Source organism: Arvicanthis niloticus, chromosome 8 (genome assembly GCF_011762505.2).
Source record: "Arvicanthis niloticus isolate mArvNil1 chromosome 8, mArvNil1.pat.X, whole genome shotgun sequence".
Lineage (NCBI taxonomy): Eukaryota > Metazoa > Chordata > Mammalia > Rodentia > Muridae > Arvicanthis > Arvicanthis niloticus.
In genome coordinates this window covers 26644604-26661658 of record NC_047665.1, presented here as the reverse complement: position 1 = coordinate 26661658, position 17055 = coordinate 26644604, and the positions used below count along the sequence as shown (strand labels likewise).

Sequence of the window (17055 nt, the reverse complement as noted above, 5' to 3'; positions counted from 1 at the left end):
GATTGTTAACAAAGAGAAAAGGTGACTTCTTGGATAATAATTCTTGGAGGCCTAGGATTATTATTTAAACCACTATTCCAGAGGTGTGCCTCTTTGGACACACACCTGTGCTTTGCAAGTTGCTGCTTCTGTTGGATCCCACCTCTGTCTGTCCCGGAGTCCACAGTAAATGCTGGGCTTCACTGAACTGCAGAAGTGATCAGCACAGCGTGGAGCTGGCAGCAGTCTTGTCTTCTCCACACAGCAGCTACCCATGTGACAGGAGCTGCATTTTATGGTTGTGTCCTATCTATGAAAAAGGAAACTACAGGGCTGTAGTCTTCCATTCTCTGCCCTGTTTTGGTTCTTCTTGTGGGTAGACATTACTACACTAACCAGGATGTAGCTTTTACATCTCTTTCTGGGAATCACCAGCCACTTCCTGTAGGACAAATGTAGAACAGGTTGAACTGGTCATGGTGGTACTGACAGAGAACCCATTCAGTTGTCCTGTATTTAGAAAGCTCACTTGGAGGGACTGTGGGAAATAGTCGTTCAGTGTTTGACACATGGTGGCCAAATTCCGGTTCATGTCAATTTTCTTATTGTTTTTTTCCCCTATGTAACTAAATCCTGGGACACAGAACCTTTTCTCAAAATGTATATGTTTTAAGCGAGTGAATTAATCAAGGTCATAATTGTAATGACCATCGTACTAGCCACTCTCTTTTATTAACTCTTTAGATCTTGCACACATGCAGTCACTTTCTGCATAGTCAAATCTCAGGAAATGATAGGCTAATACATGAAGAAAGCTCTCCAACAATGTCATGGCCATCCTAGTTTCTATGATGTTGTTCAACCGATAGCAACATAAGTCACTGAAGGACTCATTTCCTAGGATGAACCCTACCGATAAGTGATACACAACTTTATAAGTACCTTTTATCAGTCTTGTTTAAAATCGTCAAATCTGAGGCATTGCTGAGAGCAGGTCTTTGTAACCCCCAAGCTGCTGCCCTCTTAGCCCTTCCCTTGTGAGGTGGAGCACTGACTAGAGCAGACTGTCACATTTTCTAAGACAGTCATGCCAACTCAGGGAACCTCTGGTAAATCTAAAACTGAGTCTCGGAGCTTCTGATGCCATAGTGTGTTGTGACAAAGTCCTGGTGAAGGCACCCCCACTGTCACATCTGCCATGTCCTGCTGTTGATGGATTCTTGCTTCCTGTCTTATTTCAGCCTGCTCCCTGAAATAGTTCTCACGAGTGTCTGAGAGCATGGGAATCCTGAGTGTATTTTAGTTTAGTCAGTCCAGGGTGGCAGCTTAGCTGGCTAGAGCATGGGGATATTCTGCTGGGATTAAGCCATGTTGCCTAGCCTTTCTGTGGCTGTGGGAAAATCTATTTCCTTTCCAGGCCTTTTCTCCCTAGCTATTTTCAAAAGATCTCTTTGTAGCCCAGGGTGTAAAATAAAGACTGAGTTGTTTGTTTGTTTGTTTGTTTGTTTTTACATTCCCCTTTCAGGACTTTACTGTGCCTCCTAAGAATACCATTAATTCTGGAAATTTCTGTTACTATCTCATCCCTCTTCAGATGCTGCTTATCTTTGTATTCTAGCATTTGTGTTATTTTACATGCCGAGGCTGCTGCTCCTCCTCCCCCTTTTCCTTCTCCCCCCTTCTTTCTCTTCCCTTTTCATACTGCTGTGAATAGACACCATGACCAAAGGACAACATCTAATTGGGACTGGCTTACAGGTTCAGAGGTTCAGTCCATTATCATCAAGGCGGGTACATGGTTCTACATCTTCATCGGAAGGCTGCTAGCAGAATACTGACTTCTAGACAGCTAGGATGAGGATCTTAAAGCCTACACCCACAGAAACACACCTACTCCATCAAGGCCACACCCACTCCAACAGGGCCACACCCTCTAATAGTGCCACTGCCTGGGCCGAGCATATACAAACCATGACAAGTGGATATTAAAATTCAAACTCTAGGCTTCAGTAACCAACACTGTCCCCGAATCCAGGGCTGGAAGCACTGGAGACATCCCGCTGCTGCTTATGTTCTCCATCTTGGAATCTGGACATTTCTGTCTTGCTATCTTCTACCATTTCCTTAAAACATTCTTCATGATTGTAATTTGTCCTTCTGTGTGATTTGGCACATCTGGGTGTGTACAGCAGTAGGCTCGTTAGTCATCTTATTCTGACATCATTCTAGAACTTCTTAGTCATCCTGTCTTATTCTAAACTAAGTGCCACACATAGAAAAGGTTACCATTGAAAAGAGACACTTCCTCCAGTCACCCGTTCCAGCAATCTCTCCTAGACAGATCTTCTGTCCAATTCCTTGGCCCAGAAATAAAATCAGCCTCAAGTGAGGGACCTAAACACAGGGACAACACCATTGTCACTTCTCACCATGGTATGTGGCAGTGCCTTTGAACCCTCAGTTGAAATGGCATTTTGCCTCCGAGGCTAAGCCAATCCTCCTGAATTTCTCCAAAACATTTATAATAGACAAATTTAAGTTGAAAAAATTGATCGTGTTTTTCTCCTATACGCTAGAAATTTAAGCCTAAAAAAAAAAATGTTTCTTTCCTTGAAGAAAATACAGAAAGTGAGCACTTCTCTTAACTGAGTCTGAATGTGGACAAGTGCAAGTCAATAATACTGTTGGATGTTTTAGTGACTCTGACGTTTACTTTATTAACGCTTTGTTCCAAGTTGCTGACAAGGCTTTGCTTACATGACCGGTTCTTCCAAACTGAGGGAATATTTAGGAGCAAATAATACTGCTTCTACCTTATTGAGAATTGGAGAGTAGATTCATCCAAGTAGCAAGAATGAGGTGACTTAAAAAAAATACCCCAACCCTTTCCCCCTTTACCCCAAGCAAAATCACTTTTTTTATAAGATTATAAAATACTGTTTTGGAGTTTTGTCCTCAAGTTTCATTGTGGAAACAGCCTTTTGAAAGCTGCAGGTACTTTGAAATAGGGATTCCATTGAGACATTGACCACTAACGTCAGATAACATCCTTATATAGGGTAAGAGCATTTGGAGGCATCTGGACTCCTTGTCTGTGACCTAATACTTGAGTGGATTTTGAGCCTCTGTGAGCCTGGCTTTCTTCTGGGATGAAAGCCTGATTAGTATTTCAGTGAACGCCCTGGAATCTGACCAGGGGAAGAGGCCACCCCAGCAAGAGGGCAGGCGTGGGTAAGGTCCTCATGTCACCAACACCAGAGGTGAGGTCCTCATGTCACCAGCACCAGGGCAGCTTTACATTCCACTATGCTAGTGAACTGGTAGTTTAGAGTCCACGTGTTGTTAGGGTGTCATGTGGCAGAGAGATTGGGTTCTATTGAAAACACACATACACACAACTCTAGGACATTTGGGCGTAGTGGTGCATGGATGAGGTTCTGGTGTGACAGGCAGAAAGAAGTCTCTCCTCAAGGAAACTGACAGGAGAAGATCTGAGCATGACTCTGTCACTCAGAAGGTGAGAAATTAGAATTTGCTTTTTTATTTCTTTACTTTTGCAAGCTCTCGAGGCCTTTATCTGTGGCATGACCTGTCATCCTGCTTCTTATACCTCATTGGCTCCCATTCTCCTTCAGGGCTCAGCTCTGATTCGCCCACAGGGAACCTTCTCTGACCTTTAAGTTAATGGGCCTTTTATGTAGCCTCATAGCACCATGTACATCTTCTCTGTAACCTTTAATATAGTTGTAATTTACACTTTTCATAATTCTTCGATTAGTACCTATCTCCTGCACTAGGCTGGAAGCTCTGCAGGAGCTTGCTCATGTCTGGCTTGTAGTATCCCGCTCTTAGCTTCTCAGCACTTGGCAGAATACATGGCACAGAGTAGATTAGGGTGGACACTATTCATTTCAAAATGAGTTCAGTAATGAATTGGATAGATCAATGGATTGACGACTATATTCCTGACACTGCAAACAGTGATGTTACCTATGACATGGACCACCTTTCGCTCCAAGATCTCTTCCCTCTTTGACCCCTGATGGTTCTTATGTACCTGAGGCAGAATCATTCTGCTCTTTTTCTGCTGGTCATGAGTTAAAGAGTATAACCAACTGCCATGGAAGAAAGAGACTAGACTAAATCCATGACCAGGAAGGAGAACAAATCACAGGACACATTTGTCAGTTCCATGTGAAGAGAACAGCCTCTTGGGCCACACTGGGGAAGCCCTGGATAGACCGACATAGTAGCAATCACATTTTGTAGGAATAACACAGGCATGGATTGGAAGAGCTCTCAGATCTGCCTTCTTTTGGCTCCTTTGAGTTCATAAATTGTGTCACTTGTGCAGGGACACTTAATGAAGCCATCCATCACTGCATCATCCCAACCTAGAATAGCATAGCAGATGCTCACCCTGCCTAAAAATTATCCCTATTCTGTCTCCTCCCCCTTGATCTCTGACTTTCTACTGGGAAGAAATGGCACTATAGTGTCAGGGTCCAGCCTCGACACCGGATCCGAGTTCTCAACTGGAAGCAGGGTTATCTGGAAGGCGCATGATAAATAGACACAGACTACTTTTGAGTACAAGCTGAAAGGCAATCTTTCAAGGCTTAAAGTTTCTCTCTCTTCTGTCTCACTCTGCTTTCTTTCTCTCTCGCTCATTTGCTCGCAGCTTGAGGCTGCACGCACTCTACATTCTCCTGCGCACTCTGCTTTTCTCCTGTGCGCTTTTCTTTTCTTGAACTCTCACACTCCTACACACCTGTGTGTTCCCCTTTCACGCTCTCACACACACCACATGCACTCTCCTTTTACTCACACACACACTCTCCATACACACCTCGCTTGCTCTCTCACCCTCTCACTCACTCTCCACATGCTCCTACTTGCTCTCTCACCTTTCTCTTGCCCCCATCTTTTATTGATACTCCAAAAGCAAGTAGAAAAAACAGACATTGTATAATCATTGCCAAATCAAATTCAAAAGAATAGCCACATCCCACAAAGAATCAAGATTTACAATTGTTCCCCAAAGTTTCAAGCTTTCCCTATTCCTAGGCCTGCGGCCAAAATAATAATAATCACAAACTTATCATTACTTGAACTTTAACTTTTGACTTACTATACTTCAGAGTACAGAGCTCCAGGGTCAGCTACTTGCATTTTCCTGTGAAGCTCTAATGATAAATGACATGGGCAAAGCTGCCAGGCAGTGGTCAGAAAGAATCAAGTTAACCCTTAGCTCAGTAGTTCCGCTAGCTGTCTGCTTCTGTGCATTGCACACAATGACTCTCCTAAGAGTCCCAGTGTTTTGACTTGGTTTTACTAGTATAAGATTTTACATATTCTATATTTGCTTATACAGGGACCACTCTTAAATGTTGTGCAAAGCATCTTTCATAACTTTAATAGTTTTTTTCTTTCTTGGGGTCCCAGTGTTGGCTCTATTTCATTTTCTAATAATTTCTTCAAACTTTCTTTGCAAGTCAAGCATTAATCTGGAACTGCCATTGTGCAGTTACTGCATTGTTTCCAAGATGAGAACACACAGCATGCACTTGGGCCATTAGGACTGTGCTGTGCACTGTGCCTCGATTTTTAATTGTCTAAGAATCATTACATCAAGGAACATCTAGTTTCACAGAATTCACCAGAGCAGAAGGAGAAAGAAGCAAAAAAGTCAGATATAGTAGAATAATTATGCACACCAAGGCCAACTGAAAAGTAGGCATGCACAAATGAAGTCTATCCAGCCATTGTCCAGGGCTAAGGTTAGGAGAAATGGGAACAACTGGTTTTTTGGTTTGGTTTTTTTGTTTTGTTTTGTTTTGTTTTTTTGTTTGTTTGTTTGTTTGTTTTTTTACCAAGAGCTGCAGCGGGCTTCTGAGATGTCTCCATTCTGGCTTACTGCAGGGAGTCCCTGTCATTGTGTGCTGTCCCCAGCACTGCAGATTAGATCCATAGTCTCTCCCTGCCCCCAGTTTTGTTTTTTTTTTTGTTTTTTTTTTTTCAAAATAATGTCATTAGAAAGTCTGTAAATCTTTCTTTACTAATGTGTGATTCTTTCAAATGTGATCCTGAGTCTTAAAATCTGTACAACATGGGATTCTACTCTGAATAGTGGAGTTGGGGAATGTCTACAGTGTGCTCAAACAGTAACTATTAACATGGGGTGGAGCTGAATGGATCACGGTACTGAAATCCTCCATTCAGCTCTGACATTAACTGCCTGCCAGCCTCTGTATGCGGTGAGGCTGCCCCAAATAAGGGCCTTTCTTTGGTTTAGTTCCTTTTCACCTGAAGTGACAAAATACTTGACAAAAAGCTACCTAAGGGAAGATGGGCTTATCTTGGCTTATGGTTTAAGGGTACAGTCCATCTCAGCAGGAAAGGTATGGTGGCAGGAGCTTTGGGCCATGGGTCACACTACCAAACATTCTACAGTTTAATTCCATAAATGAAAGTGGGTATACTTGTCACTATATGGTACAGACTCCCAGGAGTGTAATCATGTATGTGGTCTGTCTATCACTGACCACAATGTCATTATGCAGTGGCATCCCTCTTTCTATTGCTTTGGGAGATTTCTTCACTACCCTTGAGTCAGGCGGACTGGCCGCTGCATGAATATTCATATATTGATCAAGCAATTCATTTACATGTCTGTATCTCCCACAGTGCAGACCTCAGCACAGAATAAATAGTTGTGATGAACCAGCTGCACAGAATGACAATTGCTGATCAATGGGCTGAGCTGGAACTGTAGCGACTCACCTGTCTGTCACCAATCTTTTGTAACCTGACTTGGTGGCCACTGTCAACACAGTCAAGAAGCAGCCCTGTAACAGCACACAGGTAGAGCTAGCTCTGGCGACTTGAATTTGGCAGACAGGCCAGAAAGGAAACTGAAATCACCTTCAAATCTTGCACACAGTTGAAAACAAGACATGTTTTCACCTTTGTTAGAAGTGTAAGAAGATGCCTTGGAAGACAGTAAAAAAAAAAATTGGAAAAGAAGTTGTCCAATAAGGGGAAATCCCTGCTGTATTATGAAGGGAGAATTTTAAAAATCATCTCCATAAGATGTGGGGTACCTTGGCTTCTCTGTCTGGAATTTCGGAGGCACTCCACTGAACAGGGCAGAACTCAGAATGGACCAGCACTGGCATCCAGAACCATTCTCTGATGTTTGGGTTTTGGTTTAAATATAATGTGGATTCCTATTTTTGGCTTATCTTAGGCACTGCCCCTTTCCCTTTTTATTGTGCTAGAATATATATGGTATTTTCCACTTTTGCCATTCTTCAGTGCACAGGTCGGTGGCATTGAGCACGTGCACACTGTGTAACCATCACCTCTGTCCATCTCCAGAACTCAGTCATCTCCCCAGCCTGAAACTCTGTACCCACTGCCTGTGCTCACCTGTCCCCGCTCACCCGCCCCTGTTCACCACCTGTCCAGCCGATGGCAGTGCCTGTGCCCCTGCTGCTTGTTCTAGGCACTCTGCATATCAGTCATGGAATGCTGGCCCTTCGTTTGTGGTTTGTTTCATTAAATGCTGTGTCCTCAGTGTGCATCCATGTTGTCACATGTAACATTTGTGATCACCTGGGTCTTCAGAGGCCACAGCAAAGGCTCTGTCATGCTGCCTGCACATACTTTAAGATCAGTTGTTAACTGTAAGCCTGAAATGTCTGAAACAATTACCCTGGTTTGTCTCTTTTTCTCAGTCTTTTAAAACCTGTATGAGTCTGTATTTATATTGTAGAATAAGAACCTGTATCAGATTAGAAACTGGCTCCAGAGCCTAGCCGAGAAGCAGTAGTAAGAGAGACCATTAAAAGACTTCTCAAAGTAGTTATTTTCAGTCTTACTTAGATAAAGATCCAGAACCTCAGCCCCACCCTGCAGGAGGCCTGGACTCCACCTCCCTCCCTAGGCCTGCTTGGCAGAAGCCACTGCTCAACAGTACCAGAAGTTATGGGGAGAGTTAGAAAAAAAAAAAAAACCTGGGGGTGCTTTGAACTTCCCAGAGGACTTGGCAGGTGTTTGATGTTCAAAAGCACTGCTTCCCTGTAAAATGTGTCTCTGCAGAGCTCTTAAGTTGCCAACTGAGGCTGACCAGCGAGTGGACCGGTGGGGGTGGCCCAGCTTGGTTCCTTTCCCAGCTGCTGGTCCTGCCTCTATCACTGCCTGCATGGGAGCTGTCTTTCCCCAGGCAGAAACTGTCAGAGGAACCATCTGGTCCAGTTTCTTATGACTGACTTGGAGGAACAGAAGTCCCTCTGGGAGACAGGAAGCTTGGCAGTGGCACTGGGACACTTATCTGTGGCTAGCTCCTCGTCTGGCTGACAACTACAGAAATGCACAGCTCCGAAGGGTCTCCAGGGAACACCAGGCCAAGAAGACAAAGTGTTCTGAAACTCAGCCGGCAGGCCTCTTTGCTATTGTTACAGTTTGATATAAAATGTCTTCCAGAGCTTCCAGGCTTTTGGGGGGACTGTAACCTGAGACCTCTGACCTAATCACTGATTTAATTAATTGATATATTTATATTATGATACTATTAGAAGGTGATGTAAGCCAACAGATTGGCCATGTTTGATCAGACTATATCCTGCCCTGGGCCCTTCCTCTAACTTCTGTCTCTACTTTTCTGTCTGCCGTGATATGAGCCTTCTTCTGTCCAAATGCACAGGACCAAGTAGCCATGGACCAGACCCTTTGAATCCATGAGCCAAACAATTCTTCCCCTGTCGTTTCTGTCTGGTGTTTGGTCATGGCTGTGCAAAAGTGACTGATAAGCTATGGGAAGGGTGGGATGAGGATGGAACCAAAGTCCGGATCTGATGGTATCTGATGGATGACTGACTGGAGACTCACTGGACAGAGGATGCCTTCTTTCACTGCTCTTCCAAGCAATAACTTCAGCTGGTGAAGCTAGCCCGCTGCTGTCCATTCTCCCAGTATCCCCTCATATGAGAAATGAATGGAGGTCATGCCCCCCTCAGCCCTTCCATTTCATTCCATGCAGATGGTAGATTCCTCCAGAATATTCCTTCATTCCTGTAGTTTTGGGATATTAGAGCCAGAAGGAATTAAGATTAGCTCACAGCAGAGGAGTCATGGGTCAGCTCTCCCTCACTGATATCCTCCAACAATTCACCCACACCCCAGCCGTCAGGGCCAGCTCACCCACTCTCATGACCCCTGGACAAGTTCTTTCTCCTGCCTCAGATGATTGGGGTGGGAGTAGGGGTTAGTCTCTTAGTGTGCTTAAATTTTAAATTTAAATCAAATTTCATCACAGGCACCCCAATCATACTTTAGGAAAATATATCTATAGTGTTTGTTGCTAGTGCTGTATCAGGCAGCCACTGGGGTCTTGGAATGTGTTCCCACCACTAAGTAGATAATCCACTCATGACAGGCAGGCTCTGAAATAACTGCTGTATAGAACTCCCATCCTGTCCACAGAGACCTAAGAAGGAAATGGAGGTCTTACTCCATAGGCAAGAACTCTGACACAAGAGGTCATGCAGAGGGCCCTAGATCTCACAGCAAAGAGAATAGGAATTGGGACCAGGTTTCTCTTTAACTACAAAGTCAAGCTCTTCTCCATTCTCCCACATCCTATCAGCTCTCAGTCCTATACTTGGAAGTGACATAGAGCTGTCTCCCTCCCTCTTCTTCTTGCCACCCTGTGCCTCTTGTCTGGGTCCAACAAGCCTATGAGTGTACTGAATGGACTTGTCCTCTCCACTGAGCAGAACGCTCATGACATGGGCCCAGGCTGAACTTTTGTCTCTAACAAGCAGGAACTAGTTGAAGATGAAGCCAAGGACCCGGCTTTCACACTTTGTTAGTGGAACGCTTCTGGACAGCATCTTCCTGCACTGAGTAATCTCTGTGTGGATAGGCAGTGTCTGCAGTGCCCACTGGTCATGCTTGATCTATTCTGGGAGGTGTCAGGCGTACCATCCAAGAACACAGAGTAGCTGCTCTGTCACAGATGGAAAAGCAGACTATTGTGGATGCTGTAGGAGCTAGGTTTGGACTGCATGTGAGGAATGGTTTTATTTCAAGTTCAGAGCTAGTTTGGTTGCCACGGTGAACCTAGTGGTTGTATAATAGAAGCCTTCCGTCCCTCACCAAGACTCGGACCCATTGTTCCTTCTTTCCAGCAGGTCCCAGAGCCCTGCACCCTTTTAGAAAATCCCCCCTTGGCATACTTTGAACTGAGGAGCTCTAGCTAATCTTCAAGTCGTTTTGAGAATGGTTCACTTTATCACTCTATTTTGTTTGGTTCTTAAGATATTTATTGCTCACCTTTTTCACATTAAAACTGATACAAATATGAATATTTCGGATGCAATATAATATTTTGAGTGATATGTGATGATACAGTAATCAAGGTGTTTGGTATATTCGTCATCTCTTCGTGTTGAAAACACTTAATATCCTCTTGTAGCTGATTTAAAGTATTCAGAACAGGGCTACTAGCCAGGGTCATCTGCTTTGCCCCATCACTAGAGCCTGTTCCTTTCACTTTCCATAACTTTCCTCCTGTTGACCTTTTGTCCCCACCCCAGCCTTTGGCAGCCCCCCAGTTCATTTTTGAGACCAGCTTCTTTAGGTTCTAATAATAAGAGAGAACATACACTGTGTCCCTTCTGTAATTGTCTTATTCCACTAAGCATAATGTCCTTGTGATTATCCATGTTGCTGTGATGACAGGATCCTACCTTTTTAAAGACTGAGTAGTATTCCATTGAGTGTGTGTTCCCCCTGATTTCTTCTTCCATTCGTCTCCTGATTGATACTTGTGGTAATCACCTGTCTTGGCTCTATGAATACTGGGCCAGTAAGCATGAGGTACAGGTCCTCTCAAGGCCTGTTAAAGCCCAGCACACCCGGAGTGGATCACTGAGCCCTTTTAGGCATAAGCTTTGACAGTCCTTTTACTGATCCAGACTGGACTGTTCTCGGCTCCCACGCAGCTTTATCTTTGGTCTAAAGTTAGGAGTCTAGGAGGTGGAGGCACTAAAACAGAATCCCCCTCTGCTGGCTTGTCCCGCTGGCCTGCCTCCTCTCCCCATAGCTCACATGGGATTGCCCATCCCAGCTCTCAGTTTCTGCCTGAGCATCTGGACTTGGGTGGGAGGTGGAATTGGGTAAGCCTTGGTATTCACAGTGGAGCAGGGAACAGGACCCAGGAAAAAGCAAGTCACGCTTTTTGTTTCTCCAGTTGGACTGGACCCTGAAAGGGGGTCGGGGGATGTCAGGCTGGTTGGGGAAGGCACAGCAGAGTGTCCTGAATCACTCCGAAGCAGGCAAGGATGGTCACGTATGGCTGCCTGTGTCCAGTGTCTACAGGCAGAGCGACTACAAATTTCTTTCTTCAGTTTCTGCAGTGTTCAGCTCTGTAACTAAATGAACAGCACCATGCCAGTGCACATGGAAAACACCATGGGCTGACGAGGAGACCCTCAGATGTGTCGCATGTAGAGTGGCACAGCTGGCTTCACTGCCAAGTAGCTGCCAGCCCTCTTACTGCCGACTGGCCCACTGCTGGCTGGCAGATTCTCCATTCTCATCCCTAATAAACTTAAGTACCCCTAGTACACCTTACATCTTAACGGCCCCACTACCTCCCAGTCATCAGGGCCTTTGGTGAAATTCGGGATCCGAGTCATAGGAGGAGCTCAGAGGTGAAGGGGAGGAAGGTACTCGATAGACTCTGGAGTGTGGTGGTAAAGACTTCTGAAACCAGACTGCCTAGGTTTCGTTTCTGTTCTATTGAAATGAAATCCATATAACATGAAATTAGTCATTTTGAAAGTATACAGTTCAGTGCCATTGGGCACTTCTAGTCTAGATGTTCACACAGTGGGACTATGCAGTGTGTGATATGTGACTTCTACTACTTTGGTTCTGAAGTTCACCTAGTTTCCACTCATTGGAATTACATTCTCTGGCTATTCTAAATCTGTTGATACCATTCATCTGTTGGTAATGACTAAACATAGAGCTTTTAGGGAAATCTCCCCCCTAGTTGTGTGTGTGTGTGTGTGTGTGTGTGTGTGTGTGTGTGTGTGTGTATGAGGGGGCGGGGATCAAACCTCTGGCCTCACACATCTTTGGTAAACACTACCACTGAACTACAGCCCCTGCCCTCTTTTCCCTTTTCATTCTGACACCGGGGCTCATGAAGTTGCCAGGGCTAGCCTTGAACTTACTCTATAGTCCAATCATGCCTTGAATGTGTGAACCTTTTGCCTTAGCCTCCCCAGTTACCTGGGGTTATAGACCTGATCATGAGGCTCAGCAGCAAACTCCTGTCTGACTTTGAGTTTGGGCAGCCGCTTTCCATTCTCTGGGGCACAGACCTAGGAATTACTGGATTAGGTAGTGTCTCTACGTTTAGTGGTCTGGAAACCCACTGCACCTTTTCACAGCAACACACACTATCTCCTATTCCTGCTGTGTTGCCTGGCCCTGACCCCACTCCTGTAACATTGGCCTGCTGTTTGAACTTGGGTAAGTCACTTCTGCCTCCTGAGCTCACAGCTGTATCTTGGGGACAGTGATGCTGTTTGCTTAATGCAGATGTCAGAGTGAACCCACTAAAGGATTCCATGAAGGGTGTGGTGCAGTAAAGAGCTCTGAGCCCAACCCAAGGGCAACCCTCCCTTCAGAGAATCCTTGTCCTTACATGTTTGGCAGTTTGCCACAGCTCCATGAGCCTGTGTTTGCAAGGCAAACCAATCTCTGGGGCTAAACAGACCTGGTTCTCCTTATTACTGGACTCAATTTATAACTTGGGCTAAGGTGGGAAAGTGAGAAAGGGTAGAAGGAAAGCCAGTTTTCCTGTCATCTAAAATGGACTGCTGAAGCTAAAGAGGAAGGGACTCGCCAGCCAGCCCTGCATGTGACCACCTCGGAGGTGACGCCTTCCTGCCTCCCCCTGCAGATGGGGGCTCTGTGCCTGACTAAAGACAGGCCCTGAAAAGAACAGCAAAGGGTCCTAGAAACTCCACCTTCCCAAATGTGGGCTCAAATGTGGGAGGGAAAAAGACAGAAAAGTAAAGTGGACAAACCAGAGTGGGGAAGAAATAGAAAATACTTGGAAGCAGAGAATAAGCAGACCCAAGCCTCTTGCACATATGTAGCAGGTGAGCAGCTCAGTCGTTATGTGGGTCCCAAACAACTGGAGCGGAGGCTGTCCCTAAAGCTGTTGCCTATCTGTAGAATCTGTTCCCCTAACTCAACTGTCTTGTCTGGCCCCAGTGGGAGAACTGGCACCTAGCCCTGCAGCAACTTGATATGACAGGGTGGGGGAATAACCCAGGGGGCCTCCACTCTGTCAGAGGCTCAATGAGTGTCAGAGGAGAAGGTGAGAGGGGGCCAGTGATCAGGATGTAAAGTGAATAAAAGAAAGGAGGGGGGTGCCTAAGTCCAAGATGGACACTTATCTTATTCTGTCTACATCCAAGTCTGACCTAAAATCAGAAGGTGGGAGACAAAGAGAGATCACCATGTGAGAACAAACCAAACACACCAAGAAGACCCTAGAAGCAGAGGCTCTGGGCTCTGGTGGCCACATAAGGGACTGTCAACTTCTTGTGAGGGGTTTCCCAGAGGGTCCAGCCGATCTGAAACCCACTTGTCCAAAATTCTGATGTGACAGAAGGCCCAGCCCTTCCTTGCCTAATTGGAGATGTTGTGGCCTCTTCTGGTCAGGATCAGTGGGCAGCAGGAAGAGAGAGTGACACTGGGTCTGGCTTGAGCATCTGAAACCTCAAAGCCCATCCCCAGTGACACATATCCTCCAACAAGGTCACACCTCTAATAGTGCCACTCACTATGAGCCTGTGGGGGCCATTTTCTATCAAACCACTTCACAGCCTGATGGAACCATCTTCTCCATCATTCAAGCTACTGTGTCTTTAACCATCAACTTCTCACACACTTAAAAGAGGTGGTCCTTAGTGGCCAGTGATACTTCTGTGGAAATACCTGACTGATGCCTGGCTCCCGCCCCACTAGGTCTGCTCTTAGCAGTTGATACAATATCACTGTGACGTAGCAACTGCTGTCTAAGAATAACCCCTACTGCTGTCAATCCATCGTGCAGACATCGCTTTCACTCACCTACCTGCATTTTCTCCTCCCCCAACAGGACACACAGGACCAGCCACTGCTACCGCATTACCTACCGCCACATGGAACGGACACTGTCCCAGAGAGAAGTCAGCAGTGTCCACCAGGCTGTGCAGGAGGCCGCTGTGCAGCTGCTGGGTGTGGAGGGCCGTTTTTGATGTCGTGGTATTACACAGGCTGCAGCCCTCTTGGGTTGCAGAACTCTCCAGAAAGGGGGAGCCACAGTGTTTGTGAACTGGAGTGTGTCTGTCCTCATTTGATAAATGGGTCTGCTTTAGGACTTTCAGGAAATAAAGGATCACTTTTTAGAAGCATTGACATAGCATTTGTCTTTTATTTGGGGGAAGGAGAAAACAGACACTGATGTAAGAGTTCCCTGCTATTCGTTTAGAAGTGCTTGGCCCATCGGCTCTCCATGTGGTTAATTGGTCCCTGGGTTCCATTAAGCACCAGGCATGATTCTTGCCTGACAGGCTCTTCCACCCATGTAATGAATGAAGCCACAGAGAAGGATCTCAGGAACTGGATATTGTGCAGGCATGCCTAGTGTTTATGTTTTGCTTGGCTGTAGGTCACAGATTCTGCATTTTGACAAATTGAAGGTTCATGGCCACCTGTATTGAGCAAGCCTGCTGTCCCCATTTTCCTTCAGCTCGAATGATCATTAGTATTTCTTAACAGTGCTTTTCAATTGGGGTGTGTGTGTGTGTGTGTGTGTGTGTGTGTGTGTGTACACATAAAGTTATTGTGTACCTCACAGAGGGCAAAATCCTATGAACCTAAATTCCATATGCACTGGGAAACCAAAAGATGCCTGTAACTTCCTTCATGATGAATTCACTTTATCACAATGGTCTGGAACCAGATCATCATCCCCAACCTGAGCCTGTCCAGGAAGCCTTTGAGTCTCTGCCATCCTTTCTCCCTTCTCTTCTTTGTTTTGCAAAGGGCAGGCTTCAAAGAGGCCACTGATGAAATGCCAAGGCTTCCCTTGAAAGTGGAGAGTCACATCTCTAAGCCAGGCAAGGTAGATATTTGCTTTCATAAACCCAAGGCCAGGGCCAGCCCCTTGGCCCATAGGCTCAGACCTTCCTGCCTCCTGCTCTAGTGCAGAGGAAGGAAAGGAGCAAGAGCTGCCCTGAGTCCAGGAGACACACTGAGGGCCAGGTCAGCCAACTCCCCAGGTTGTTCCCTGCAGGAGCCTTCCACTTCCAGAATGAAGGCGACCTTTAAGGGAGAGCACAGGGCTTTGATGTCTCCCCCTTTCCATCCTGGGCACTTTGTAGTCGGCCTGCTTCACTCATGACCAGCCTTAATAATCAGATTCCAGGCCTGACAAGATGCTGGAGGCTGATGGAAGACTCAGAGTGCTGGGATAAATATTTGATGAGAGGTAGCCATTACCAGCAAGCATGTAGGGGGTAGGCAGCCGCCCAGAGTGTGGCTGTGTTTGGAAACAGGCTCATTCCAGACATAATTAGCTAAGAGGATGTCTTACTGGGAGAGTTAGACCCTACTCCAAAATGGCTGGTGTCTTTCTGAGAAGAGGACCACACAAAGACAGAGAAACCAGCAGAGCTATCTATGAGCTCGTGATTTCCAACGCTTGCCCACAGCCATAGGACACCGGAGGAGCCTCTATAGATTTTACCGGGAAGCAAAGATCTGTTCAACCAACACTTGACATCAGAATTCTGACCCCCACCATAAAAACTGTGATAATATACATTTCTAGTTTGAGGTACTTTGTAATGGCAGTCCTTGGGAACCTAAGATAGCACCCAAAACAGGGAGGCCACTTCCCTTTCTAATTAAGAGTCTGCGATGAGGGTCCCACGTAAGATTTCTCCTCCTTTCTAGGAAAGAGTTGCAAGTCTAACCTACGCAGGAGACACTGAGCTGTCACATGACTCCTATGATCCCCTGCATCTGGCAATCTCTTGAGAGGTAGATGGCATGCGTCATCAGAGTTAAGAGTCAGGGGACCTTAACTCTGTCTGGAGATCCAGGACACATACCTAAGACTCAAATGTCTTGGGTCTCCAAGCTTGCAATCACTGAAGAGAGGCAGCCAGCCAAGGAGAGCCTGTTCATATCAAGAGTGTCCTGGCCTTGTGTTTTGCCTACTGATGACCTTGACACATGAGGGCATGAGTAACAGATGAACATGGACTGTCCTTGACACCTATGACAAGAAGAGCAGATAATCAAATGAATGTCTGCACTGCTAGGTGACCCACCCCTCTGGAATCTCCAGGAACTCCCCCCATCCCCAGTGGCAAGGACTGGAAACAATGAGGCTGAATGCTGGCTGTGGACCCCAGTGCTGGAGTGCTTGCCTCGCATGTGTGAGGTCCAGGTTTCCATCTCCAGTCTAGAGTCTGGGGCCAGACTCCTCCGAATGTGTCCAATCTCTGATCTTGGAGTGCCGCAGAGCTCAGCCTGGTTCATACCTGGAAACAAAACCTCAGGGACTGCAGGGCCCTGGGACTCCAAGCAGCCTCGACAAGAGGGTCAGCAGGCTCTGTGGAATTGGCATCATTATGCTTCCTTAGCTACACTCATTGCATCCTCCTGATTAAAGAGAGAAAAGGAAGTCTTGATTGTCATGGGGAATTCAGATGGTATGTCATCCTTTTTGGTTCCTGTTTCTCTATCCTCAAAGTAAATCCCTGGTCCTGAGGCCAGGACATTCTTCTTCTCTCCTTCCCTTCCCCTACCTTTCTTCCCTCCTTCACTCCTCCGTCCTTCTTTCTCCATCCTTCTGTCCCATCTCCTTCATCTTCTTCCCTCCATCCTCCCTCTCTCAGACCACTCACTCCTTCCTTCCCCCTCCCTTCTCTTCCTCCAGCTGTTCTACGTGGTCCTTCCTTCACAAGCTCTCTTCTTCCCTACCCTCTGCTG

The 17055-nt window shown here is 46.1% G+C and overlaps 1 protein-coding gene across 5 annotated transcripts in view; it reads left to right on the top strand.

The window, feature by feature from the left end:
- The window catches only part of Fars2 (phenylalanyl-tRNA synthetase 2, mitochondrial), a 413321-nt gene extending 398856 nt beyond the window's left edge, over positions 1-14465 (top strand). For all 5 annotated transcript variants that reach the window (XM_034510757.2, XM_034510759.2, XM_076939185.1 and 2 more), the window contains one exon: positions 14171-14465. In XM_034510757.2, the coding sequence (XP_034366648.1) occupies positions 14171-14309 (139 nt within the window). In that variant the 3' untranslated portion in view covers positions 14310-14465. The remainder of the gene's footprint in view (positions 1-14170) is intronic.
- The last annotated feature ends 2590 nt before the right edge of the window (positions 14466-17055 follow it).